Here is a 12,162-nt window from a genome sequence, read left to right on the forward strand (position 1 = left end):
GAATACGCGGCGGCTCGAGATCCACGCGGTTGGCTGCAACAAGGAGAAAGCTCAGGGACCCGAGATTAGCTTTGATCCTAAGGATTTGGAGGGAGTGGAGGTCACCCACGATGATACATTAATCATCCGAGCGGTAATTACCAATTATACAATCCATCAAACTTTTATTGACACGGGGAGCTCGGTAAATATCATATATAGGAAGATATTCGATTAATTGTAAATTGACCAGAGTGAATTGTTGCCAATGACGACTTCGCTCTACGGCTTCATGGGCAATGAAGTGTTGCCGATCGGCCAGATCAAGTTGACCATCTCACTAGGAGAAGAACCCCTGAAGCGGACAAGGACCACAAGTTTCATAATGGTAGATGCGCCCTCGACCTACAACGTCATTTTGGGCTGACCGACAATCAATGAGTTCTGAGCGATGGTGTCTACCTACTGCAAGAAGATCAAATTACCGGTGGTCGGTAAGGTAGGAGTAGTCAAAAGAGACTAGTTAGGTTCTCGACGATGCTACATTGAGATGGTCAAGTCTGAAGTAAGAGCTACTCGGAAAAACCCGCGTTTGGAGATAAACGCCATCATTGAAAAACCCCCCACGCTGGTTTACAAAGAAAAAGGAGAAGTTCAGATCCACCCTAACCGTCCGGGAGCAACTACCTTCATCGATGCTGATCTAGAGGGCGAGAAAAAGGCGGAGCTAGCAGCCTGCCTTAGACAAAATCATGATATGTTCGCTTGGACGACACATGAGCTTTCCGACATTTCACCAAGTGTGGATCAACATGAGCTACACGTCCGACTGGACGCTCGGTCAGTAAAACAAAAGAAAAGTGACTTCAGCATAGAATAGAACTTGGTCATTCGAGAAAAGATAGAGAAATTGCTAAAGGTCGGCCACATACGGGAGGTACAATTTTCGAGCTGGCTTGCTAACATCGTACTGGTCCCCAAGACGGACAACAAATGGAGGGTCTGCATAGACTTCCATGACTTGAATAAAGTGTGCCTGAAGCCTTCAAGAAGTTAAAGATAAATTTTCAAGAAGTCACTGTACAAAAGATCCCTCGATCGGACAATCAAGCAGCAGATGAACTGACTAAGTTAGCTAGTTCATTATCACCGGTCGTGATCAGCCAGCCGATCGAACAGGTTACTTTGGTGGCACATATTGACTAGATGGAGGGGGTTGCCTTTCTGAGCAACTAGAGAACACCGTTAATAGAATTTCTCTGATCGGGTAGTACGCCGGCAAACCAAAAGGTGACACGTCTATTAAAGAAGAGGGTCAGACGGTTCACCTTTGTCGGAGATTAGCTGTACAAAAGAGCCTTCTCTGGACCCTTGCTCAAGTGTGTTGGACCAGAGGACGCAACATACATCTTGCAAGAAGTGCACCAAGGCTCCTGTGGAATCCATCCAAGAGGTCGTTCGCTAGCTCAAAAGATTCTCCTAGCTGAATACTTTTGGCCAACTCTCCAAGAAGATATCGCTCGGACGACAGTCTCCTGCCAAAAGTATCACAATATTTCACACCGATCGACCGAAGAGATGAAGTCATCCACGGTATCTTGCTCGTTCGACTAATGGAGCATGGACATCATGGGACCATTTCCCATGGTGACTAGTTAGCGAATGTTCCTGCTCATTATTGTGGACTACTTTTTAAAATGGGTGGAGGATGAGCCCCTGACAAGGATAAGTGAGCAGATGATCATCAAGTTCATCTGGCAGAACATCCTCTGTCGGTTCGATATCCCCTGTCTGCTCATCTCAAATAACGGGAGACAGTTCACGAGTCAGAAGCTCAGGAAGTGGTGCGAAGGTCATGGCATCCAGCAATCCTTCACCTTAGTCGCCTACCCCCAGAGCAACAGCCAGGCAGAGGTCACAAATCGGGAGATCCTCAGAGGCTTACAAACTTGGCTCAACCACGCAGGAGGTAGCTGGATCGACGAGCTCTCAAGTATCTTGTGGGCACTTTGCATGACTCCAAAGGAGGTGACCGGTGTAACACCATTCCAGCTGGTGTACAGAGGAGAAGCGGTGGTTCCTGTAGAGGTTGGAGTAGAATCCGACCGGGTGCAATTCTAGGATGAGGGAAATGACGAGCGAAGGTTAATGGAGCTTGAGTTGGTGGATGAAGTGCGGGATAAAGCGACCGTTCGGATAATGACTTACAGATAGTGGATGAAGCAAAACTACTACAAGAGGGTGATCCCGAGGTCCTTCCAGGTCGGCGATCTAGTGTGGAAGAAAATCAAGCCGGTCGACGACGTCACCAAACTTGAGGCATCATGGGTGGGACTTTATAAGGGCATACAAAAACTTCGCTTAGGGGCCTATTACTTGGAAGACGAAAATGGGAGACCACTTGAGCGGTCGTGGAGCGCGAGTCATCTCCAATCCTATAGGCTTAGGAGAGAGGTGCGTGAGCAAATATAAATGTACTTGTGTATATGCCTTTTGGATGCAAGGCCGACATGAATAAAAACCAAAGATTTACAGACTCTTGGGCAGACCAGGCTAAGTTAAAAGTTGAGCGACGACTATAAACCCTTGTCTCCATCAGCGGTCGAGCGGCGACCTTAAACCTTTGTCTCCATCAACGGTCGAGCAACAACCTTAAACCCTTGTCTCCATCAGGGGTCGAGCGACGACCTTAAATCCTTGTCTCCATCAACAATCGAGCGGCGACCTTAAACCCTTGTCTCCATCACCGGTCAAGCGGTGACCTTAAACCCTTGTTTCCATCAATGGTCAAGTATCAATCTTAAATGCAGGCCCGATGAGGAACAGTATCGACTAAAAATGGCCGATCGGGAACATGCGTTACTCAAAAAGCTCCAAGTTTTCAAAATACGGTGACCATTCAATAATCAAGAGTGGATAAATCTACTATGACTGCTCATCACCGATCACAAGGTCATAAAGCCACACTTAAAAAGTATAAACAACTCGCAGTTTTGCTCGGGTTCGCACAGCAACACGTTAACGACTAAAATGCAAGTCAAACCGAAAAATGCTGAATGGCAATGAGGGGACGAACGAACAAGAAAAGATCGCCGGACGAGCGATCATTCATTAACACTTGCATGAGGATTACAAACATGCATGAAGGGAAATACAAAATCATTCGCTCGAGCAAGATCACTCCAAATAATCCAAGGCATCGTCAGATAGCGATTCAGTTAGCTTGCCCCAATTGATAACCTTACTTGACAGAGCGATGGGGAGGTAGTCGCCTTCCTTGAGTTGGCCGAGCGTCCCGTTGATCACAAGGTCGAACAGACGAAGTGCCCGATCGGTGACCTTGTCGTTAAAAGCATCTAAGCGGATGTAGGATTGCTTCATGAGCACGAACCTACTTGACTTGGCCTCCTGATAAGTCTCTAAGGTCGTTCGGGAGGTATCCAACTCTTCCTTCAGTGCCGCCAGCTCCTCATCTTTTGCAGCGAGTTGGGTTTTCGCGGTAGTTTGCTCGGCCGATCGTCCGTCTCGCTCTGCCTTCAAGGTAGCCTCAGCTTTCTTCAAGTTCTGGGCTAACACCCGAAACTCTTTATTTTTGATCTCCAGATCTTCAATAGCCCAAAGTTTCCTAGTGTTGGCCGAATGGATTTTGGATTCAAATGTGTTGGCCTGTTTATTAAGACGAGCTAATTGGGTGGCCTGCTCGGCGTTTTTTTCCCTTCTTCGTCTCCAGCTGCTCGGCGCTCTTAGCCAGATCGGCTCTTAGTTGAGCCATCTTAGTATTCATCTGCTCCAGCTGCGCCTGAGAAGCAGATGATTGGCCGCTCGGTGCTCTTAGCTGCTTAACTTCCGGCTCCAAAAAAGTAAGCCTTTGACACATAGGCAGGCTCTCCACCCAATACTATGAGGAACTAGGAAATTATGAGTGTCGATCAGAGATAAATTAAAAACATACAAAAAGTTATCCCAGTGGACATCTGGGTATGGTTGTCCGCGAGCGCCCTCGGAGGCATAACTGCTACACGGGCTCGGGCGTCAGCCCATATCTATGCGAGCGACCCCTGAATGATGGATAACCGGGAGTCAGGGGCTCGGGAGTTAGCACCATCTGACTCATGCCATTCCTCAGTCGGAAGATGGATAACCGCCATTATGTGGCACCGATCGCTCGGGGCTAATTGGGCCGAGGTCGCTCTGTCGGACAGTCGAGACGTTGACGTCGGCCGGATGCCAGAATTTTGAATCTTCGGTGGCGACGACATAAAAGCATCTGGCGGCGTGCAAATTGTTCCCTGTGGCAGACCGAATAGGGATGAGTGTTCGATCAGATGATGTAGGGGGAATGGTCGCCATGACAGGAGCTGGCATCGAGGTTTCAACCCGCCCGATGGAAGGAAGGCGTGGGCTAGTTCTGGTGGGGGTCCGTACCATAGAGGAAGCGGATCGCGATGTAGTCACCGTCTGTCACCTCTTGCGGCTTATCAGTGGGGTCATAGAAGAGGTCGAGTCCGACACCCGCTCAACCGGAATCACCAGCAGGCGTCCGGAGGGAGGATTCGATGCACCAACTGCTCCACCACTAGGCGTCCAGCTGGCTATCCCTTCGCTCACTAGGGCTGACGCTCCCTCGCTCTCTCCATGCGGGTCTTCTTGTGAGCCGATTGGCTGCAAACCGTGGCTCTCCAACTCAGCCACGACCACAACATTGATCTCTGCGTCCGTAAGTTTGGCTTTGTCGGTCAGACGTGCCCTTAGCATTATGTGAGCTGTAAAAATGAAGAAACAATCAGTTAGATTCAATGAGAAGGTCGACAAAGAGCATACCTAAGCTGGTTGGGAGTTTCGTGCGGATCAAGCTCAAACTGAGCACGTAGAGGACTTCCTCATGCAGCAATTTATGGATATGGTATTTTTGCCTGGCCAATTGTGAAGCTGCGTGGAGGTAGTTTGATCGGCTCTTGTATTTCTTGAGCTCTAGAGGGTTCGGCGCCTCTAATTACCATCTGGTCAAGAAATCCGGCCGCTCGGGAAAGCGAACGAAAGAGTAGTAATCCTTCCCATGCTTGTTGGAGGACGACATCTTGTCAAAGAAGACTAGGCCCACTCGAGCTTGGAAGAGAAAAGTTCCTGGCTCGGACAGTTTCGGATAATAGAAATAGTGAAAGAGCCGAGAAGTGAGGGAAATGTCGTGCAGGTGAAATAAAATAACGACCCCGCACAGCAGCTGAAAGGAGTTCGACATTAGTTGGTGGAGAGAAATACGGATATATTTACAAACAGTAGAAGAAAGGGTGGATCGGCAATCGCAGACTGACGGTAAATTAGTCCCTAAAAATGTTACGAAATTGGGTGGCGGTAGGGGTGAGTACTCGGTTAATTCGATTAATTTGATATTAATTTTGTATAAATTATTTTTATTATTATTTTAAATAAATTTAGTTAATTCGGTGTTAACTAAAATAACTGATTCGGTTAATTCATTTTTAGTAAAACTTTGATTTGATTCGGTTAGCCAACACTAAATTGGTTTTCGGTTAATTCGGTTAATTTATGAATCGAATTAACCGAATGCTCACCCCTAGGCAACGGTTCTTTCGGACGGTTAAAGGCAGAGGGAAGACCAATTTGATAGTTAGGTGAAATTTCATATGCAACCCTCAAACTCTCTGCATCGTCTGCATCGAACCTACACTCAATTGAGGTGTATCAGAGTTCAGGGACGGCGGCGGGAGGTTGAGATGAGCTTGCTATCGAGAGAACGAAAGAACAAGATCGAAGATAAACGATAGACTAACACTAAACCAAATCGACCGAAGAACCTTACAAGGAAGATCACACAGAATCGATCAAAGAAGTTTATAGGGAGACTATCGAAGTACAGGGAGACCACCGGCAAAGAAGCGGAATGCTACAGCGGCAGAGCTTGAAGACGAAGGTACGAAGTGGAGAAGATGACAGCACATGCGACGCTTATAAACCTCACGGACGGTCACTCTCAACTCTCCGATACAAGGTTTCGAAAACCTAGAAAAAGATTTAACCGTGGAATTCGAAAAGGCGCTAGTCACGTCAACAGAGGATATTTGTCTGTCTTGTCAGGCGTGCGACGATAGAAAGAGGGGCACATGACATGTCATTACCGGACAACCTTTAATGAACTTAATTAAAAGGGGTGGTCGCGTGCTCAGCTATAATTGTCGAGGATTTGCACGGGCTTTGAGAAATATGTAGGACGTTGGCAATGACCGCGCTCGCTTGAAGAAGCAAATTTGGAGAATTCTCGAAATATTGTCGCTAATCGTCCCATTCTACATATAGAGAACGAGTTACCGGATCGATCGTCCATTTTCCATGGTTAGACAACGACCGATCGGCGTTGGTTGATGCGCCGATCAGATACTAGGGACCAAACACTCCGATCGGACGTAGAAATCGCCAAGGAAACCAGTTGTCTAGTCAGTCAGATTTATAGTTTCCTTCGGCTAGATTTTAGGAGGAGGCTTGTGATGTGGTGATAAAGGGGAGCCCATCTGTCATGGGTCAATTGACAAGGTGTCGCTCAAAGTCAAGGCGGTCAACGCCCGGGCTTACGGAAAGAGCCTCGGCTAAATGTGGCTGTCTAGTTATCCCGATCGGAAAAGGAGTGGCCGAGCGGATCACCCGACTGGTCAGACGAATGGACATCATGGACTGGTCGGATGAATGTACAAACTCGTAATTAATTGTTTGGGTCGATAGGAAAACAAGCCGCTCGAACCGCCCGACCGACGCAAGGAATGACATTACATAGGAGGGGACGAGAAAACAAATGAGAATACTCATTCCGTCATTAAATATGAAGAAGTCAAGAAGAAGAGCACTCCATCTATCATTAATGCACGGAAGTCAAGACAAAGAAACCTTCATCTGACAATTATCATTAAATAAGGGCAAATGAACGATCATAAAGAAAGATATAAAAGGATACGCTAGGTATAAGAAAAGGTAAGATTTATCTATTTCTTGATTACTTATTTTCTCCTCTTAATTCTAATTTGAACATCAGATGACCAGGAGTCCTTTCCTAATTTGATTTTATTTTTTCATCATTGAGATCTTCCTCCCATTAGTAATTATCTCATCCTAACTTTCTAACTCCCCTCGTTCGAACAGGATAAATTTTAATGCTATCTATTTATTTTTTTTTCCTTGGAGAGCAATACCAAAACTATATTATTCTTTTCATTGGCACACTATTAGTTTTGGCATAGATTTTAATAAAAGAATAGCAAGTATCTTCCACTTAAACCCTCAGGTGATGGGACATTGGAGTTATCGTGGCATATTAATATAACATTTTCATGCTCTTGTTGGATCAACCCAACTGCTTGATTTTGAAACATTTAAAATAATAAAACATTATTTTATTATTTTAAAAAATAATAAAATATGTTTTGAATCTTTTGATTATGATTATGTAATTTCTAAAAATAGTTCCAAGCTTTATTAATAAAATGCAGCGCAATTTTCTTGTAATAAATTTTGGCTCCACGTCAGCCACGCCATGCAAACTTTCATCTGACTATATGCGCCACGAAAGCGTCCAGATCTGCCCAGGAGCTACCACCCTCCGCCGTGGCCCGCCTCACCTCCGCCCCCAACTTCCTTGCCCGCCGCCGCACTTGCTCCCCTTCTTCGCCCATCAGCCGCTCCACGGCCAGCCTGACTGCCTCTGCCGATACGACCTCCGTCCGTCTCTCCCACTCGCGCGCCGGGAACCCAACCCGCAGCACGTGAGTCACCAGCACCGCGTTCCGCGGTTGGTCGGAGTGCATCGGCCATGTCAGGATCGGCACGCCGGCGCCGAAGCTTTCGATGCAGGAGTTCCACCCGCAGTGGCTCACGAACCCTCCAGTTGCCGGATGTGATAGGATCTCGACCTGAGGCGCCCACCCCCGCACCACCCTCCCCCGCCCCTCCACCCGCGCGTAGAACTCTGGCGGAAGCCACTCCCTCTGCTCGTCCTCCCCAAAAATATCGCACCGGTCGGCATTCCGCAGCACCCAGAGGAACCTCCACCCGCTGGCATCCAACCCTGCCGCCATCTCCGCCACCTGCTCGTACGAGAAGGTTGACGTGGTGCCGAACGACACGTAGAGGACGGAACCCGGCGGTTGCTGATCCAGCCACTCCACGCACTCGTGACGAACCCCCATGTTTTGTCTCGCCGCGAGGTGGTGCAGAGGCCCGATGGAGAAGGTCTTCTTGCCTTCCCACCCAGGCTCGCGCGCCATCAGGTCGATGAACGGGTCGTCGATCACCCGGCACGTGTTCAAGAGCAGACCTTCGTCGGCGGCCATCATGTTCCATTGGCTGTGAACGAAGTACTTGAATTCCTCTGTTATGCAGCCTTCGTTAGACACTCGGGGAAGCTTCAAATGTTCGATCACCGGCTCCGGCGGCCGGCCGCGCCCCTCCCAGCGGTACAAGAAGCTGGAGATAGCGGAGACAGTGTGGAAGCAGATGCTCTCGGCGTTGGGGAGGGGGGCAGTCGTGCCGGCCGCGAACGTCATGGACGAGTCATGGATGAGAACGACGCGGCGGGAGGCGGCGGCCAGAGACCGGAGGAAGTCAGCGAGAGGGATGAAAATGTGGAGAACGGCGTCGAAGGCGGGCTGAAGATGGCTCGGGAAATTGACGGCTGCGTCGGGCGTCGGGGCAGGGGAGGAGAAGTGAGGCAGCGGGAGGTCATGGAAGTAGATTCCGCCGCTGTTCTCGGAGCGGTCGCGGACCTGGCGATTATGAGTGGCGGAGCCGACATAGTGGACTGCGAGCCCTCGGGCGGCGAGGACGCGGGAGAGGTGGAGGAACTGGTTGAGGTGTCCCTGAGCCGGGAGCGGCACCATAACCACGGCCACATCGTCGGCCGCCATGAAAAGAGTACGCAGAACATGAAGTGATATATTGTTTGTTTATATAGACGAAGAAGTGCAAGTTTAGATGAGATCGAGCATGTGGTGTTGGTTCAGAATCTATGAGCAGCACCCCGACAATACACACAAAAACAATAAAGAAGATAAAAAAACAAAACAAAAGGAACGTAGTAACTTGGAAAAATTAATCTTGCTGTGTTGCTGTTTCCATTCACATTTGTGTTGTATATATACACCACAAGTGATAAGATCTTACATCACTTAAACCATAGAAATAATGCCACGTAAGCTATAAAATAGGAAAGGCTAAGTTATCAAAAATATTAAACGAAACGTTAAAACTTATCATGTCCAACTTATTTGAATTTATCCGGATTATTTGCTCACATTACTCCCCCTAATCCGGACATGATTGTAAATCACGGACGCCGAGTAGTTGTCGCATGGCAGCTAACTTCACTCCTGGCAATGCTTTAGTTAACGCATCGGCTCGCTGTTCTCCGGTATTAACGAACTCCACCACAATCTGTCCCTTCTCAATGCATTCTCTGATAAAATGAAACTTTGTATCTATATGCTTGCTTCGACCATGGAAGACAGGATTCTTCATGAGAGCTATAGCAGATCTGTTGTCAACAAACAAAGTCACCGGTTTTGGCTCTTCACTGGTTAATTCACTGACAAGGCTTCTTAACCACAAAGCTTGACAGGCTGCAGTTGTGGCTGCCATGAATTCTGCCTCACAAGATGAAAGCGCCACTGTCTTCTGCTTCTGTGAGTTCCAGGACACTAGACTTTCATTAAAATAGAAAGCCATTCCACTTGTGCTTTTCCTCCCGTCGAGATCGCCGGCTAAATCGCTGTCCGAGTAGCCGAATATACTAATTTCCTGGGGTCCCTTTGTGTAAGCAAGTCCAAAATAGATTGTACCTTTTAAATACCTGAGGATCTGTTTGACCACCTTATGATGCATGCTTGTAGGCTTTTCCATGTATCTGCTCGCCATGCCGACAGAATATGATAGGTCTGGCCGTGTGTGTAACAGATATCTTAGACAGCCAATGACGCACCTGTACTCCGTGGCATCAATTGGAGTCCCTTCCAGGTCTTTATGCAGTTGTGTCTTGGGTTCCATCGGCTGCTTTGTGGCATTACAGTCTGCCATCTGGAATTGAGATAGAATTTTCTTGGCATAGGCTGATTGTCTAAGTAAAATTCGGCTCTTCTGTTGTTCCACTTCAATTCCTAAGTAGTAGGAGAGAAGACCCAAATCACTCATCTCAAATTCTGTCATCATTTGTTGTTTGAACTTGTTTATTCCTTCTGTGCTCCTTCCTGTCACGATGAGATCGTCAACATACACTCCAACAAGTATACTAGCTTCTCTTTTACCTCTTGTATATACTGCATGTTCTTGATTGCATTTTTTGAAGCCGAGCTCTTTCAGACTCCTGTTCAGCCGCATGTTCCAAGCTCGTGGAGCCTGCCGCAGTCCATAGAGGGCCTTGGATAACTTGTACACCTTGTGTTTCTGATTTTGTATTTCAAACCCTTCTGGTTGAGTGACATATATTTCTTCTTCCAGCTCTCCGTTCAGAAATGCCGACTTCACGTCTAGATGGTGTACCTCCCAGCCTTGATTTGCTGCAAGTGCAAGAATGACTCGAATAGTATCAAGTCTAGCGACAGGTGCGAATACTTCTTCAAAGTCGATGCCTTGTTTTTGCACATAGCCTTTAGCAACTAATCTTGCTTTATGCTTGATCACTTTTCCAGCTGAATCTTTCTTCAGTTTGAACACCCATTTTAGGCCGATAGGTTTGTGGCCTAATGGGAGCTCAGTTAGGGTCCAGGTCTTGTTCATCTCAATAGTCTTCAGTTCTTCCTCCATTGCTTCGTACCAGCAAGCCTCGGTTGCAGCTTCTTGGTAACAGGTCGGCTCTTCTGACATCATCAGCATTACCTCATTCTCCTCTTCATCAATACCAACTATTTCCTCAGTGTTGGCATAGATATCGGCAATGGACCTATAACGGACTGGCCCTTCATGAGACTCGGGTGAGGTAGTTGCTTGGGTGCTCGATGATGGTGTAGACGGACTTGATGCTCTTGTCGAAGATGGGGTAGATAGACTTGATGATGGTGTGACATCTTCCGCCGCTGCCTCAATGTCTGCAGTAACAATCACCTCGTCGGTGTTGAATGCATTCACCACCACAAACTCAGGTAAGTCTTCTTTATCAGCACCTGCATTCCATGTCCATTCACTATTTTCTTGAAATATTACATCTCTACTTACTTGTAGCTTGTTATGCCTTGGATCAAATAGACGATGAGCTTTGCAGCCTTCTTCGACTCCTAAGTATACCATAGGTGAGCTTCTGTCGTCAAGTTTCTTAAGGTGAGGGGTTGTATTTTTTGCATAGGCAATACAACCAAACACCTTCAAGTGGGCAAGATGTGGCTTTCTCCCCATCCAAGCTTCAAATGGAGTACGTTCTCCTAGCGCTTTAGTTGGGAGACGGTTTAGCAGATAGACAGCATGCCTAACCGCCTCTCCCCAGAACCTTGCCGGCATATGTGTACCCTTGAGGAGAGATCTTGCCATAGCCATCACTGTGCGGTTACGACGCTCCACAACGCCATTCTGTTGGGGTGTGTAGGGAGCCGAAAGGTGCCTCTCAATTCCTTCATTTTCACAGAATCGAGTGAACTCCGTGGATAGAAACTCACCGCCACGGTCTGTCCGAAGTGTCTTGATCTTGTACTCAGTCGTGTTCTCCGTCACGGACTTGAACTTCTTGAATGCTTGGAATGCATCTTTCTTTGCTGTCAAGACAAATACCCACATCCACCTTGTGCAATCATCAACAATCAAAAAGAAATACTTGTTACCAGCAAGTGTACTTGGTGAAATTGGCCCGCAGATATCAGCATGGAGAAGTTCCAACGGCTTCGTCGCTCTAAGGTTTGCTTGGTGCGGGAATGACGATCTTACATGTTTGGAGATCACACACACCTCGCAAAGCTTGTTCGTCTGGGGCAATAGTGGCACACCAACCACCAATTTCTTCTCCCCCAACAGCTTCAAGTCATGAAAGTTTACATGTCCGAGCCTTGCATGCCATAACCAGGTGGGGTCTTCTAGGCTTGCTTGGAGGCAGACTTGCTTGAATGTCTTCAAGGTTATCTTGTACAAGCGATTTTGCGTTCGCTTTACCAGCATCAAGAGCTTCCCGCTCCTATCAATCACCTTCATGGTATCTCCTTCCAT

At 47.5% G+C, this 12,162-nt stretch overlaps 1 protein-coding gene across 1 annotated transcript; it reads right to left on the reverse strand.

Moving 5' to 3' along the window:
- Nucleotides 1–7,457: 7,457 nt before the first annotated feature.
- LOC122021443 (zeatin O-glucosyltransferase-like) lies at nt 7,458–8,888 on the reverse strand. The gene has a single exon (XM_042579560.1). It carries the CDS (start codon nt 8,886–8,888, stop codon nt 7,530–7,532), a length of 1,359 nt encoding a protein of 452 aa, XP_042435494.1. The 3' UTR covers nt 7,458–7,529.
- Between the last annotated feature and the right edge of the window lie 3,274 nt (nt 8,889–12,162).

This window comes from Zingiber officinale, chromosome 9A (assembly GCF_018446385.1).
Source record: "Zingiber officinale cultivar Zhangliang chromosome 9A, Zo_v1.1, whole genome shotgun sequence".
NCBI lineage: Eukaryota > Viridiplantae > Streptophyta > Magnoliopsida > Zingiberales > Zingiberaceae > Zingiber > Zingiber officinale.